Source organism: Gasterosteus aculeatus, chromosome 2 (assembly GCF_964276395.1).
Source record: "Gasterosteus aculeatus chromosome 2, fGasAcu3.hap1.1, whole genome shotgun sequence".
Taxonomy (NCBI): Eukaryota; Metazoa; Chordata; class Actinopteri; order Perciformes; family Gasterosteidae; genus Gasterosteus; species Gasterosteus aculeatus.
The window spans coordinates 1,999,582-2,015,861 of NC_135689.1; the positions used below are offsets into that span (position 1 = coordinate 1,999,582).

Here is a 16,280-nt window from a genome sequence, read left to right on the forward strand (position 1 = left end):
CCCATCTCCCCCTCTCCTCCCCCTCCTCCCCCCTGCAGCAGCCTCAGCGCATCACCTGACCAGGTGGTTAAAAGCGTCACTGTGGCGTCTCATGAAGTGTGTTTGTGTCTGTTTGGGAGAGACACCTGTCATCAGTTACATGTCAATTAGGGGGGAGGGAGGGGGGGGGGTCCTGACACACACACACGCACACACACACACACACACACACACTGGTGTCTCTCTGGATGGGTGGTGATGAGGTATGCTGGGGGGGGGTGATTCAGAGCGATGAAGCGCTCAGCAGTCGCCACCGAAAACACCGGGTGTAAACGATGACGCGGCTGAGAGGTTTGAAAGAATTAATATGTGTGTGTGTCTGTGTGTGTGTGTGTGTGTGTGTGTGTGTGTGTGTGCGTCTTCACTCACAAGCTGTTATCGCTGTCGGGCGAAACCCTTTTAAATTGAAAAAAAAAGTGACAACTGTTCATGTTTTCCTTCCCCTTTTGAAAGGGCGTCACGCAGAGAACCGATAATCCCTCTAATTCCGTGAAGCGACGGCGCGCTGTCCTTCGCTCTCCTGCTCGCTGTCCTTCGCTCTCCTGCTCGCGCCCGACTCACCCGTTCTCCTCCCCCTCTCCCCTCCTCCCCAGGTGCCGACGTGACCGAACCCAACAGCTCGGACAGCCGCGGCGACTTCTTCCTCAAGCAGGAGGAGGCCCTCGCCGCCGAGCCCAGCTACCTGGGCCCCGGCGACTCGGAGGAGGCCGGCGGCGGGCGGCGGCGGGGGCGGGACCATCTCGTCCGTGGCCAACCTGAAGGCGGCGCTGATGAGCAAGAACAGCCTGCTGTCCCTGAGGGCCGAGATGATGGGAGACGATAACCCCCTGTTGTTCGAGTACCTGCCCAAAGGAGCTCACTCCCTGTCCTGTGAGTCACTACACACACACACACGCGCACACACACACACACACACACACACACACACACACGTGGTCACCTGTGAGACATCAAAACACACCCAGGCTTTTTCACACGGGTGTCCTCCTCCTCTGCACCGTGTTTTGTCTTTGGGTCGTTTGTGTGAGTTTGTGTGAGTTTGCGTGAGTTTGTGTGTGTCGGTGACTCAGACAGAGAGAGAGGCGCTGGGATCGCTCTCACGTGTGCGTGAGAAAAGATGTGTTTGGGTTCTTCGTTTGTGGTTCTTATCGGCAGCAAAAACACAACGACAGAGTTCATCCGCAACCGAAGGGCGACGACGACGGGCCGAATCTGACGCACCTGCACATAAAAGTCCCGCCAGATCGTCGTGAACAGCGAGCGCGTGTGTGTGTGTGTGTGTGTGTGTGCGCGCGCACGTCTTTGTACGTCCGCAAACATCAACCGAGATCTGACTCACTTTAGAATAAACCATTTTATAAATCGCACAATAAACGCTTATTTGTGGTAATTTAGTTATTTTTCCTTCCTGTCCTCCAGCGAGGGTGTTAAACTGTCTCCTTGTGTGTGTGTGTGTGTGTGAGCGTATATATTATCTTGAGTCCGCGTGGGCAGGTGTGTGTGTGTGTGTGTGTGTGTGTGTGTGTGTGTGTGTGTCTCTGCTTTCACTGGCTGGTAATTGGGTCTTTTGTCCCGAGTTGTGTCCGTCTTTGTGAGCAAAGGACGGGTACAACTCCGAGCCGAGTCACGCCTTTTCATCTGAGCCCCGCTCACCTACAAAATAAAAAGACCCCCTGCCCCCCCCCCCTCTGCCCCCCCCCCCCCCCCCCCCTCCGCCCCCCCAGGCTGAACCTGAATGGGCCGAGACGCTCTGTTGTCCAGCGTGATGAGTGTGTGCGACTGACGAGGCTTTTGGATTCACGCTGTTAATAGTTCACACGCATGTTGAGCGGGCTTCATGTCTTAGGAACCTCGGGAAGGTTTTTTGCCCCCCCCCCCTCCCCCCTCATCCTCCCCCCTCCTCCCCCCCTCCTCAGGGTCTAAATGAGGGCAGAAAATAAACAAGCCCTCAGATTACCGGGCGGAGGACGAGTCTGCCTGGTCCGACGGATTGCTGCTCCCCCTCCCTCCCCCCCACCTCCCCCTCCCTCCCGCTCTCCTTCACCCCTGCTTAACATCCTCCCTGTCCTTTCCTTTCCTCCTCCCCCTCCTGTACTCCCCCCTCCCACCATCCCTCCCGCCATACGTTCTCCTTCACCCCTCCTTAACACTCATCCCTCACCCTCCTTCCTCCCCTCCCTGCAGTTCCTCCCTACTCCCCCTCCCTCACATTTCTCCTCTCCCCCCCCCCCACATTTTTTAAGCATCAAAGTGTGTTGGTCCATAAAAAGTCCTGGGAAAGTATTGATCGGGGCAGCAAGGTCACCCGACCCGCTTCCAGGGAGACCAGTGGATGGAAGCAGAAGGTTCTTCTCGCTCCTCCACATAATTCACTTAAACAAGACACGGTCCCCTAAAGGGTCCCGTGGTTTGGACCCCTTGCGTGGCTCTACGTTCCCGCCCGTAGGGGGAGGAGCTCCAGAAGGTACCGGGACCGGTCCACGTGTGTCAATCAGCCTCCCCAAATCCAATGAAGATCATTGGGAGTTGGACCCGACTTCAGATTGTGGGTCTTACTTAGTTTGAAAGGCGATTGTTGTGTCTCATTGTGAAGGAGGAAGGTACCAGCAGCCTACTACTCCTCTGACCCACAATCCCTTGCAGAGCGGACCTGCGTGACCTGAAGGGAAACGGGGGGGGGTCAAAGTTCGAGGTGCAATGGCAAGTCTGCGTGAACGCGCTCTGCATGCATGTCTCATTTGATTTGTGAATATCAATTAAAAGAATAAAAGGGGTCATTAAGCGTTAAACTCACCGATGTTTCACTTGATGAGCTATTGGACATCGGTCAGCCGGTCAGGAGGTAATTGGTCAGGAGGTAATTGGTCAGGAGGTAATTGGTCAGGAGGTAATTGCCTCCCTGAAGCCCATCAGGCCCGACGGGTCCCGACCCGCTTTGTGTTTTTTTTGTCGCTCTGTCTTTACTTTACATCTTCTACGTTCCTCCACTTTCGTGTGATTCTCACCTCTCGGGCTCCGTGACTCAGCCCGCCGTTGTTTGTATTTCTTTACGACGCGCCAGACACGACTGCAATATTAAACTCGGCGAGACGAGCGATAAAACGCGCAGCATGAGAGAAGGAGACACACAGGAATCCGTCACGCCCAGACTTTATTAAACCACTTCTTTCTTCTCCAAAGAAGCTGTTAATGAGCTGCTCCTCCTCACCTGCAGCTCACCTCGCCACTCCGCCTCCCCCGTAATGTGCTTTCTCCCGTTGGAGGGGGGGGGGGGGGGGGGGGGGGGGTCGGGGGGCGCCGCCCTTTAACATTCCAGGAATCCGCGTCCACGGTGAGGCCTCGCGGTGGTGCGATTCCGTCCGGTGTGCAGAGGAGGGCGATGAATGGCTGAAACCCCACCGCATAACTCTGGAGACATTCACCCCCCACTCCTCTCCCCCCGCCCTCTCCTCCACCCCCCACCGCCACCCCCCACCCGCTGGAAAAAAAAAAGAAACGCAGCCCACTCTCACACGTACTTGCATACACAACCCAGAATAACTTCATCTCACGTGCTGGAAGAGATAAAGAGACTCTCAGTAGCAGCTATTAATGCAGAAGAACACACACACACACACACACACACACACACACACACATTTATCAATAGTCATGAGGAGCTAAAGGTTCTGGGAGAACGTTTGAAACCCCTCATCCAACGAGCCTCCACTGGTTGCCAGTAAACATCTGACGCGGTCGATCCGGTCGTCCCCGCCTGTGCAGAAAGTCTTCACTTGAGCTCCAAGATGGCTCCTCTCCAAAAGCGCCGTCCCTCCACGCTGCAGAGGATCCTCGAGCCCTCTCTTCTCACATTATGCATTTTGCACGCGCACACGCGCACACGCTGCATCCCCGGCGCACACGCATGTGGGTGGAAGGAGAAGGAGAGCAGAGGAGCGACGAGAACGAGCCCTGAACCCGCTCTGCTGAAAGTGAAACTTTCTTTTTCTTCTTCCTCCTCCTCCCCCAAGTGTTTCACAGCGCAGCACTGGCAGCCTCTGTGTGCCCCCCCCCCCCAACCCTCCCCCACGACTCCCCCCCCCCCCCCCCCCCGTGCCCCCCACCGCCCCACTGCCCACTCTCTCCCGCTGTGTGCTGGTGGCCAGCTGCTGGCAGCGTTGCAGTTGTACGTGAGTGGGTGGGTGAGACTCGTTTCCTGTGCTTCTCAGGGCTCCGCTCCAACAACTGCTGCAGCGCCCTCCGGCCGGGGGCCGCGGGGGCCGCGGGGGCCGCGGGGGCCGCGGGGGCCGCTATTCATAACAAACAGGGTGCCGGTTCCTCTCCGCCTCCTCTTCTTCTTCCTCTTCTTCTTCCTCCTCCTCAACTTCCACAATCACCGCCGCCGCCGCCGCCGCCCTCATCTTCATCATCATCGTCGTCATCGTCGTCATCACCATCATCGTCATCACCACCACCATCGACACACTACCCGCCCACTCCGCCCCCGCCCCTGCACCCCGCTGAGCCCCGGCCCCCCCGGGTCCCCGGTCCGCGGGCCGGGGCGACCCGGCTGCTCTCAGAAGGGTCGGACATGGAAGTGGAAGAGGCCCCCGAGGGGCCCGAGGCCTCCAACTTGCCTGAGGTAAGCGTGCGGAGCCTCGGCTCCAGGTCAGAGGTCAGGTGCTCCTGCAGATAGAAGTTTTGTGAGGGGGGGGGGGGTAGAAAGTGACCCTGAAGTGGGTCTTCTTGAGGAGAGTAGGGGTTAATGGGGTCAACTTTCCCTGTAGAAAGTCTTTTTTTACACGCCGTCACTCAACCCCCCCCTCGCTGTGTGGCATTTTTTCCAGCTGTTTCCCCCCTTTCTGTCCGTCTTTCTTGGCGTGCTCCGTTTGCTCTTTGCTTTCCTTCTTCTTTTTCCTTTCTTTTGTCAACTTTTGCTTTAACATGGCAGAATTCACCCTTCAAACGCAGAGAGAAAAAGAGGAGCCAAAGAGCCTTTGCCGCGCGTCAGCGTTAACGCCGGCAGCGGCAGCGGCAGCGGCACCGCACATCTGGCCACAATGGCAGCGCGCGTCTCAGAGATGGCAGATAAGCGACAGAGAGGTAGTGAGATGAAAGGAGCGTAGAATCAATACAAGTAGACAATGAGAGGTTTGCTCTCGCAGCCCAGGAAATTGTTTGTTCTGCGTGTGTGTGTGTGTGTGTGTGTGTGTGGGCGCATGGCAGCATGAGCATGTGTGGATGTGAGTTCTGTGCCAGTCGAGTGTGTGTGTGTGTGTGTGTGTGTGTGTGAGCGGTTTAGGAGGACCTGCCTCCCAACAAGCCTCCGTGTCTCTGCGGACAAGCCATCTGTTTGCCCGGCGCTTGGTGTTCTGTTCCCTCGGAGGGGGAGGAGCAGGGGGGGAGCAGGGGGGAGCAGGGGGGGGGGAGTTTGAAGAAGCGTTGAGATGGGATGTAGATGAGGGAAAGCAGAGATGCACCTTGCTGCATCAGGCAGATCATTGTATTAATACCGTATATCAACCTGACGGCGTCTCGGAGGAAACTGTCAGCAGCTTTTTCTCTGTCTGCTTGCTCATTTTAAACCAGTTTCCTTTAAATCACCCCGATCCGTCTGCGTCTTTTACTTTTGTTCTGTTTTCCTTGTCTCATGTGGCGGGGGGGTAAAGTATAAGGTTGTCTTTCGCAGCTTGTCTCACCAGCCGCACGCCCGGACGACAATGCATACAGCCCGTGCAGATGTGCGTTTGGAGTCATGACGTAGTGTTTTGTGCCTGCAGGAGGGACTGAGAAGCCGGGAGGACGTGAGGGGGTGCGGCCCAGGTACGGCTCCACAATGAAAGCGCCCGCGTCACTTCCAACGGGACCTTTTGTGTTCACTCTCCTCTCCCTCGTCTTGTCGCTGTCTCAGCTTCGGGTGGAGACGAGTCTCCCGCGGGGTCGGATCCGACGGCCGACGGGGGCTTCGCGCCAGCGCTCCTGGCCGAAGAGGCCGGGTCGGGGACCGGCGCCTGGCCCTGGTTCCCCTGCTCCCTGTGCAAGCGGCTGTTCAGCAGCCTGGAGCACCTCAGGGAGCACGAGTACCGCCACACGCTGTCCCTCATGGCGCTGTCGCTGGACTGGCCGGGCGCCCAAGGCCGCCCCGCGCCGCCCCGCCACCAGCCGCGACCCCAGCCCCTCCACTGCCGCCAGGCCCTCTGCCGGCCTGCCGCGGAGCCGGCGCCGGAGCGCTACCTCTGCTCGCAGTGCCCCGCCAGCTTCACCCTCAAGTCCAACGCCGACCGCCACGAGAAGACCATCCACTACAAGAAGAAGCTGATGCAGTGCGCGTACTGCCTGAAGCACTTCCGGGACCGCACAGACCTGCACCGCCACCTGTCCTCCGTGCACTCCCGGGAGAGGGGCTACGCCTGCCCCGCCTGCGCCAAGGCCTTCAGCACCCAGAAGAACCTGGCCACGCACGTCAAAGTGTGCTGCCAGCTGGGCCCGGGGGACCTGCTGGGAGGCGGCGCCGGGACGGGGATGTCCCGGGGCGGGGCGATGGACTCGCTGTGGCGGCTGTCTCAGGAGATGAAGGTTGACCGTCACAATCTCGCCATCAACGCGGAAGACCGATATGGGCTCACGTGCTCGGACGCCACCGGTTAGCAGCAAAGCCTCGCGGCGCCGCACGTTCAGCCAAAATAGAATTTTGCATTGCGCTGAGAAGGGAAGAAATCCCTTAAAATGATCCGTTATTCAATTATTCAAAAATCACTTGTTTGGCAACTTGTGAAATATCATTTTGAACTAATTGAGATCTTAAATGTCAAAAATGCACAACTGCTATGCAAGTATTACTGTTTTTGTTGTTTTATATTTAAGTTCTAAAGTTTGTGCGTAGAACCCACTAAAAGGAGGGAGTGGAGAGACGGGGGTCTGGGGGGGGGGGTCCTGTCGTCGGTCACCAGTCTGACTACACGCTTCGCTCCTTTTTTAGGCAGAGAGAGATCTTTATGTTATCTGTGCATTAAGGACACAGAGACACTCAGGACTCACAGCCCACACGACCGCCGCCACCTGCAGGACGCTTGTAGAACTGCAGCGAGAGAGCAGAATAAACATCAACAAAAGTCGTTGTTGCAGCTAAAAGAATAAAATTTATATTTGAAAAACGAAAATAAAAGTAATAACAAGTAAATATATATATATAATGTCTATATTTTTCAAAAATTCAAAAACAACTATAATAGTATAAAATATTATATATATATATTTTTTTTTCTCTCTCTCTCTCTATATATATATATATATATATATATATATATATATATACACATTTATATGTGTATATATTTATACATACATACTGTATATATTTTAGAAATATATATAGATATATTTCTAAAATAAAACAAAAACATTGTAATTTATTCTTTAAAGTGAAACTAAAAACAAACAAATCAACCTTAGTCAGTGGTGTCGGATCAGGGCAGACGGAGTGTTGGGTGGTGTTGGGTGGTGTTCGTCTCTGTGTCCATCTCCTCCGTCCCCGAGATCTGCCTGACAATCTCGTGGCCGGAGCTGGACAGTAATTGGCTCTTCGGCGCCCCGGCCCTTCTTAACCCATGACCTCTTCATCTGAAGAGGAAGGACGCCGCTTCAGCCACGTCGTAGCCGTCGGAGTTTGGCGTCACGTCAAACTGGTCGCTAATGTTCTGCCAAAACGTGGAGTTTACAGCGGACCTGCCACTATAAACCCATGCATTTCCCAAATAAGCCCAGTTACAGCGGTTTACTGCGCGTGTACACCCATAATGTGAGTACTCTGCTCAAAGGGAAGAATCCACGGTGGCTCCAGCGCGTTGAACTGTGACTTGAGAGGAATTGGGGGTCTTCCCAAATGCCAAAAGCCCCATGTCTCAGGTCACCCTGTGCGAGCCACGCGGCCCGGACAGACCGGCCGGCCCGGAGAAGAAGCGCCGGCTGTTGTGTGGCTTTTTTCTCTCTCTCTGTTTTTGTTTTTGTTGGAATTTGTGTTTACTTAAAAATCTTAATTATTTAATTTTCTCCATAAAAAAAAGCAAACCCATGTTCTGTATACAGGTATGTACTTTTCTATATGAAATGACCTCCTGCTTGTAGTTTTTATCCCGTAATTAAACTGCGATGGAAAACCTTCTCCGTAGTTTTTATTTCAGAATGTCACATCTGCGTCTTGCACATCTTTCACACACATCTTCACTTTTACGCTATTTCCTTTCTTTGCACTTTCAACTTGCCGTTCTCTTCGACAACAACAAAAGAAATGTGACTTTTGCAGCTGACGTGTGCGTGTTCTTTGTGCCGTTGAGTGTTTAATCAAAGCAGAGGTCGCTTTGCAGATGGAGGTAATTATGTTGTATCACTTTAAAGCTTATAACCCCGAGCTGTGTGCTTGACACCCCGGGACCCCCCCCCCCACCCCCCCCTACCCCCCTAAAGCCGTCGTGTTGTGCTTGTGTACTCGTGAATCCAGCCAGCATCGCTCACACACACACACACACACACACACACACACACACACACGCCACTGCACTGTGTTACTTTGTGGGGACTCTCTTCTGTCTGCCGGGACAAAATGTTTGTCCCCGCAACATAAATCTTTACGACTTAAAATGTAGATTTGTTAAAAGTCAGGGAGACTTTGGGTTTAGGGCAAATCACCAGGAAAGTTAATTAATTGCAATGTGACGGAAATGCAACCGGGTGGATAATCTTGTATTTACTACAAAGTGAGGACCGAAGCAAATTAGAAAACCAGCAGAAGGAGGACTTTGATTGATTTGGGGTTTCAGATGTGATGGTTGAGGTTGACGTTGGGGTTAGCAGTGGGATTATGGGTCTCCAGTAAAATGAACGGAAATGGATCGTATGTCCCCTAAAGCGTCTGCGTTTGTAGGATCTGGTACTCGGTCAAAATCAGGTTTTTAACTAACAAGAGGGACGTTTTGGGGAGGTGAGGATGTTTTGGCGGCTCTTCACTTCTTCAAAGGCCCGTTCAATGAATGCAAATCAATTTTACGTCCAACGCAGTGAAGATTCTATTCACAAGCAGGGACATTTTGGCTCTCTGTAGTTTTAAGGCGGAGGTGGGGGTAACAACGGGTGTCCTCACAAAGAAAAAACACCGTGCCGTTCAATGCACTTCCACGCCTGCAGATAATTGGCGTGCAAGACCTCCGACGCGACAACATCGCGGGTTTTAGATTGAGACGTCTTCGCCGAAGCCTCCCTTCGTGTTTGTGTGCGGTTTTATTTCCCTCAGCCGTCTCTCGTCATCGTCTGTGTTTGTCCTTTCGGTCTGTGTTTTGCTTCCCGTACCAGAGACCCTGTAGATCGACTAAGGCCGACTGACGGTTGTGTGACGTGTCTGTGTGTGTGTGTGTGTGTGTCTGTGTGTGTTGTGATTATAGTATCTCTTTGCCTTTATTGCTTCAGTGTGGAGGAAGAGCCGTTGCTAGGGCAACTGTGGCTTTGGCCGGGATTGGGGTGGTGTCCATGGGAATGGATGGTGCATTTCTACACCACGGCACTAATTAAATGCAATAACTGAAAAGTGACGTCTGGGTTTATTTAAAAGGGCTTTGTTCAACACTAATCTTTTTTTTTTTGTTGTTGTCGTTGTCGTCTTTCTCTCCTTCTCACTCCGTCTGTCCCCACAGTGAACGACTTCACGGTGATCCGCAAGAAGTTCAAGTGCCCCTACTGCAGCTTCTCTGCCATGCACCAGTGCATCCTGAAGAGGCACATGCGCTCCCACACGGGCGAGCGGCCTTACCCCTGTGAGATCTGTGGCAAGAAGTTCACCAGGAGGGAGCACATGAAGAGGCACACCCTGGTGAGTCCGCTCAGGGACGCGCCGTTAACGCTGCTTTAAAGGCCGGAGGTGGAATATCTATGGTGGCAGACGGGGGTCGTTTTTTACGTATTTCATTTCTCTCTTTGCCGACATTAGATATTTACATGTAGATTTCAACGTTTGTTGCCAGATGTCGCAAAGAGAGACTGAGAACAGTCTCAAATAAAGTGGGGCACCACTGGCGTGCCGGTTGCTTTATTTATCAATCGAGTTATCAGACGGGAAACACAGTCGCCTTCAGCCACTTCAATGGTGAGAATACAAAGAGAGGTCGTGTTTTAACTGCACACAAGGGTTTTATCTGGCAAAACGACATTTTATCAATTCAATTCTTCTGAAATGCAAACAAATACAATTTGAGGAACTAGGCGGGTGAGGGTCGGTGTGTCCCCGGCGCTTAAACGATGCGTCCCCCGTCCAACAGGTCCACAGCAAAGACAAGAAGTACGTGTGCAAAGTCTGCAGCCGGGTCTTCATGTCGGCCGCCAGCGTCGGGATCAAACACGGCTCGCGGCGCCACGGCGTCTGCGCCGACTGCTCCGGGCGGGGCATGGCCGCCCTGCTGGACCACACCGGGGAGGTGGGCGGGGACATCTCCCCGGAGGAGGAGCTCTACCCCGGCGACCGCTTCCACGACGACCAGGCAGAGTGCGACGAGGAGATGATGGCCGAGGCGGACGGCGAGATGATGGGCGACGGCGAGGAGGGAGGCGGCAAGTGGAAAGACTCGGGGATGGCCGGCGAGGCGCGCGGGGCGCTGGACAATGAGAAGGAGGAGAGCGACTCCTCGGCGCCGGAGGGCGAGCAGCAGAACGGGAGCGAGAGGGACTTCGCCTGGATCTCCTAGAAGCCGCCTCGGCCGGCTCGTCCACGCGGGCGTCTCTCAACATCCCGCCGCCGCCGCCGCCGCCGCCTGCCGGGGCGGATTCCTCCGCTCTCCTCCACCCATTCGTGCGCGGCGGGGCCGGCCTTTTCCCTTTGGATGGAAAAGCTCAAGTGCGATTTGCGCGACGATGATCTCAAGACGCACACACACACACACACAAACACTCACACGCAACCACACACGCGCACACTTTGGTGACTCTCAGCCTCCGACCACCGCGGCAGGAGAAGTGGGGTCAAGAGGTGAATGGAGCGCGAGGCTTTTTTCCTGCTTACCTCCTTTTACTTCTTATGCCGTGTTTTTTTTTTTTTGTGCGTTTTTATTTCGAGGCCTCGAGTCCTGTCGTTTTTCTACTCTTGTCACAACACGAACCAACAAGGAGGCCGCCAAGGACGCGGCCCGGCGCTCGGCTTTGTGCGTTCGCCATCACAATCACCATGGAAACCAAGGCTCACTGACAGCGTCGTGGGGAGGAGGGGGGAGTGAACCTATTGCAAAGCGGCGGCGGAGCGCGTCAGAGGAGCCGGCGGCCCACGTTCGTTGGTGCGGAGTCCTACTGCCACAGACTTGCACTTTAATGACAACTGACTCCTGTCAAGAGCCCGGAACTCGTGGTTCACACGTTATGATCCGATCTCAACGTACCTTGACAACTCGGCGACCGCACCTACCTTTAAGGACATGCTCTATGTCCGCTTGACTGTTACCACCTTATGAAAATCACTGAATCTTGTGCAGATTTGCAGGTTTTTAGAGCCTGCGGCGTGTTTTTTTTTGGGCAGTGGGATCCTCAATCTTTTCTTCACTCAAGTTTCCCCACGCAGGTCTCTATCGATCCATTCCAAAACAAAAACCGGGGGTTTGACAGACGTACAAATCATTTGTAGAGTTAGAAAAGGGGGGAGGTGGGGTGAGGGAGGGGAGGGTGGGGGTGTGTGTGTGTGTGTGTGTGTGTCTGTGTGTGTGAGGCGGAGAGAGAGTGCGTGTCGGAGGCCACGGTTTCTGCTTCCTGGTTTGGAGAATGGATCCAAACTCTTTCTGTCTCAGGCTCAGTTCATCTCTGTTTGTGACGATGAGGTCATCACGATGAGGTCATCACGATGAGGTCATCACGATGAGGTCACGAAGTTGTGACGATGACGAGACGCCGAAGGAGCAACAACTGCCTTTGTTTCTTTGTTTCTTTTCAGCGTTTTTTGGTGATGTTTTTTCTCCGGCTTTTGTACATTTTAAAAGTAAAGGAATCTAAATTGTGCTTGAAATTTCAGAGTTTGATATTCGTAAAGAGTGTGATATTACTTTTTTTGTTTAACGGCTATTTATTGAAAACCCTCTTTGTGCTGAAGTCATTCTGTGTGTGTGTGTGTGTGTGTGTGTGTGTGTGTGTGTGTGTGTGTGTGTGTGTGTGTGTGTGTGTGTGTGTGTGAGAAGAATGTTTGAGTGTCCCGAAAAAAAAGTGTATTGATTTCAGGAGGTTATTTCCATGTTTTGCCGATGATGTTATTGACAATTCAAGAGAGGCAGATGACGAGTCTTATTATTATTATTATTATCATTATGAGAACAATGATTACTGTTGTTGATGTTACTATTATTAATTATCATTAAGTGCTGGATGCTAAGCTTTATCGTGTGTTCTTTTTTATCTTGTATGAGAAAAAAGAAGCTTTTATACTTCGCCTTGTTGTGGACAGCAAGCCATAAGGCTTTTATCGACCTTTTATTGTGCCAGTTTACGTATTTGCTTTTTTTACCCGAAGGGGGGAAAAAAAACAACTTCACCGTCAACTTCTCTGTTCGATATTGATTGAAACATATATCCCGCACACGCTTTTTTGCATCACTAATGTACACTAATTGATTAATATCGAACCAAAAACAATCTAGTACCTTGTAATCATGAAGTGCTTTCGTTTCACAGTCTGTGTGCAGGGGCTTATTTTTTAGGGGGGGGGGTTAATATCGTGGTTCTGTTGTTTTATTTGAATTTCTTTTAGACATGTCACTATTTGTCACAGCTAAAAAAAAAGAAAAGAGTGCACATGTTCTGGTGGGTTATTGTGACCATGAAGACGTGTGAAAGCACCGGCTCCTTTTGGAAGATGGAGGTTTCTACGGTTCTTCTACTTCCTCACACTCGACTTACAATCACGCACAACCGCATCGCGTAAAACGACATCACGTAGAGCCTCATCCAGTAGAACAGCATCAGTAGAACCTAATCCAGTAGAACAGCATCAGTAGAACCTCATCCAGTAGAACAGCATCACGTAGAGCCTCATCCTGTAGAACAGCATCACGTAGAGCCTCATCCAGTAGAACAGCATCACGTAGAGCCTCATCCAGTAGAACAGCGTCAGTAGAACAGCATCATGTTGAACCCCATAAAGTAGAACAGCATCACGTAGAACTTCATTAAGTAGAACAGCATCAGTAGAACTGCATCCAGTAGAACAGCATCACGTAGAGCCTCATCCAGTAGAACAGCGTCAGTAGAACAGCATCATGTTGAACCCCATAAAGTAGAACAGCATCACGTAGAACTTCATTAAGTAGAACAGCATCAGTAGAACTGCATCAAGTAGAACAGCATCACGTAGAACCTCATCCAGTAGAACAGCGTCAGTAGAACTGCATCAAGTAGAACAGCATCACGTAGAACCTCAACAAGTAGAACAGCATCATGTTGAACCTCATCAAGTAGAACAGCATCAGTAGAACCTCATCAAGTAGAACAACATCACGTAGAGCCTCATCCAGTAGAACAGCATCCCGTAGAACTTCATCAAGTAGAACAGCATCAGTAGAACCTCATCAAGTAGAACAGCATCACGTAGAACCTCAACAAGTAGAACAGCATCATGTTGAACCTCATCAAGTAGAACAGCATCAGTAGAACCTCATCAAGTAGAACAACATCACGTAGAGCCTCATCCAGTAGAACAGCATCCCGTAGAACTTCATCAAGTAGAACAGCATCAGTAGAACCTCATCAAGTAGAACAGCATCACGTAGAGCCTCATCCAGTAGAACGGCATAACGTAGAACTTCATCAAGTAGAACAGCATCACGTAGAGCCTCATCCAGTAGAACAGCATCACGTAGAGCCTCATCCAGTAGAACAGCGTCAGTAGAACCTCACCAAGTAGAACAGCATCACGTAGAACTTCATCCAGTAAAACAGCATCAGTAGAACCTCATCCAGTAGAACAGCGTCAGTAGAACTGCATCAAGTAGAACAGCATCACGTAGAACCTCAACAAGTAGAACAGCATCATGTTGAACCTCATCAAGTAGAACAGCATCAGTAGAACCTCATCAAGTAGAACAGCATCACGTAGAGCCTCATCCAGTAGAACAGCATAACGTAGAACTTCATCAAGTAGAACAGTTTCACGTAGAGCCTCATCCAGTAGAACAGCATCACGTAGAGCCTCATCCAGTAGAACCTCATCCAGTAGAACAGCATCACGTAGAGCCTCATCCAGTAGAACAGCATCACGTAGAACTTCATCAAGTAGAACAGCATCAGTAGAACCTCATCAAGTAGAACAGCATCACGTAGAACTTCATCAAGTAGAACCTCATCCCGTAGAATCGCATCAAGTAGAACAGCATCAGTAGAACCCCATCAGGCAGAGCCGCATCACATAGAACCGCATCAGTAGAACCGCATCAAGTAGAACCTCATCAGTAGAACTGCATCACGTTGAACCCTATTAAGGAGAACCTCATCAAGTTGATCACTAGAACCGCATCCCGTAGAATCGCATCAAGTAGAACCGCATCAAGTAGAACCCCATCAGGTAGAGCCGCATCACATAGAACCGCATCACGGCGCGGGGAGTCTACATGCGACGTACTGTCCAATCTAAGAAAAATAAAAAAATAAAGAGGGGGGGAAGTGAACTCTGGGAAACATTTTATTGCCATGGACTGCACTTCCCGTTAACCTCCACTGACTTTTTTTATTTGTGATGCTTTTCTTTCTTCACGTCCGGCAACTGTCTTTATTTGAGCTGTTTTTATTTATTGTGCTTTCGTTCGACCCATTTATCAAAAATGTTTTGGGTAGTAAGAAAAAGAAAAGACAATGGGATTTTTAATGAATGTCAATGGTGTGTGTGGAAGGAGCCGGTGATCGGCGACAAATCTCTGTCCTGCTGTGACGCCACTGAGACACATCTGGATGTATGTGTGGACCCGCCGTTCCCTCTTTTTCTCGCAACCCGTACTGTGCGTCTTCTTCCTCATGCTGGGTTGTACTTCAGGAAAAAAAACGTCCGCCATCAACCCCTCAAATATGTGCCTCAATGACATTTCACCCTGCGTGCTTGTGAGTGTGTGTTTCCTGCGCGTTTGTGTCGGACGGAGATTACCAAGATGATCGGTTTAGAGAAAAAAAAAAAGAAGTGTTATTTTAGGGTTGGAGGCGGGTAAAACTTTCAAAGAGACAAATCATGCCGGGCGACGAGATTCTCCTTCCCACCTCCTTTGATGACCTTCCGTGCCCCCGATTCTGTGGTCTTAACTGCATGCCTGTGCTCATTTTGTCATACCAAAGCGAACGTCTTCGGCATCTGCACACGACCGTCTCATTCCACTCGATGCAAAACTGGAACTGTTTGCTCTGCTGCAGATGAATATGGGTATTCTCAGACGTGTACAAATTGCAATGCTCATTAGCCTGTATAGCTTGATTCACACGTGCAAATCATGAAGCCATAGATATGGGTATATCTATATTATACTATATTTCAAATTTGGCGCTTTTTACTTTAGATTTTGTTCTTCTACTAAGAGTGATGTGTGTAATACCTTCATATATATGAATTTATATTACTATTATATATTATTTATTTTCTCTCGAGTTTCAGAGGGTCTTTGATTTGTAAAAGGTCACATTTGAAGCTTGAAGTTTGTTTTTTTTTCATTGGGAATATTGTTCAACATGATACTGACTTTATATCGATGATTATCATAAACCTGTGTTTGTAACAAAAATATGTTCAATAATCAACAAAAAAAAGAAGAAAAAAAACTGTCCTGTTTTTACACACGTTTTATTTTCGGGCAGATTTAAGTGCTCTTGTGCAGATTTTTTTTTTTCCTTCTTTTGGGGTTGATAATACTGATCACATAACATTTCTGCAGCCAACCATGAGCCTCCTGTTTTTGATGTTGGGGGCCCTGCGGAGCCACCCAAGCCTCTTTCTGACTTCATGTTTAGTGGAAGAATTTGCTTGATTTTTATTTGCAAAAACACCAATCAGTCTCAATAAATTTTCAAATTGCTGCTGTAAAGAAGTGAAAAACACGGTGTGTCCCGCGCCTGTTTCTTCTTCCCTCGGGACAGGTGTTGTCGTGGCAACCACCGTCGACTGTGAGTCAGAGAGAGAAGGCCGGGAGGATTTAATCCTTAACCATCAACTTTAGCTTTTCTTCTTTGGAAGATTACGAATGTCCTGCAATCAGCGTTATTTCACACACGAAAGA

The 16,280-nt window shown here is 50.8% G+C and overlaps 2 protein-coding genes across 2 annotated transcripts in view; both read left to right on the plus strand.

Moving 5' to 3' along the window:
* Positions 1 to 16,099, plus strand: part of zbtb46 (zinc finger and BTB domain containing 46) — a 54,318-nt gene extending 38,219 nt beyond the window's left edge. The window contains 4 exon segments of the mRNA XM_078082109.1: positions 633 to 748; positions 750 to 909; positions 9,702 to 9,877; positions 10,323 to 16,099. Coding sequence (XP_077938235.1) covers positions 633 to 748; positions 750 to 909; positions 9,702 to 9,877; positions 10,323 to 10,745 — 875 coding nt within the window. The 3' untranslated portion in view covers positions 10,746 to 16,099.
* LOC144383662 (uncharacterized) lies at positions 4,674 to 8,178 on the plus strand. The gene is made up of 2 exons (XM_078082124.1): positions 4,674 to 5,841; positions 5,930 to 8,178. The coding sequence occupies exon 2, from the start codon at positions 6,121 to 6,123 to the stop codon at positions 6,664 to 6,666; it is 546 nt and encodes a 181-aa protein (XP_077938250.1). The 5' UTR covers positions 4,674 to 5,841; positions 5,930 to 6,120; the 3' UTR covers positions 6,667 to 8,178.
* Positions 16,100 to 16,280: the final 181 nt, after the last annotated feature.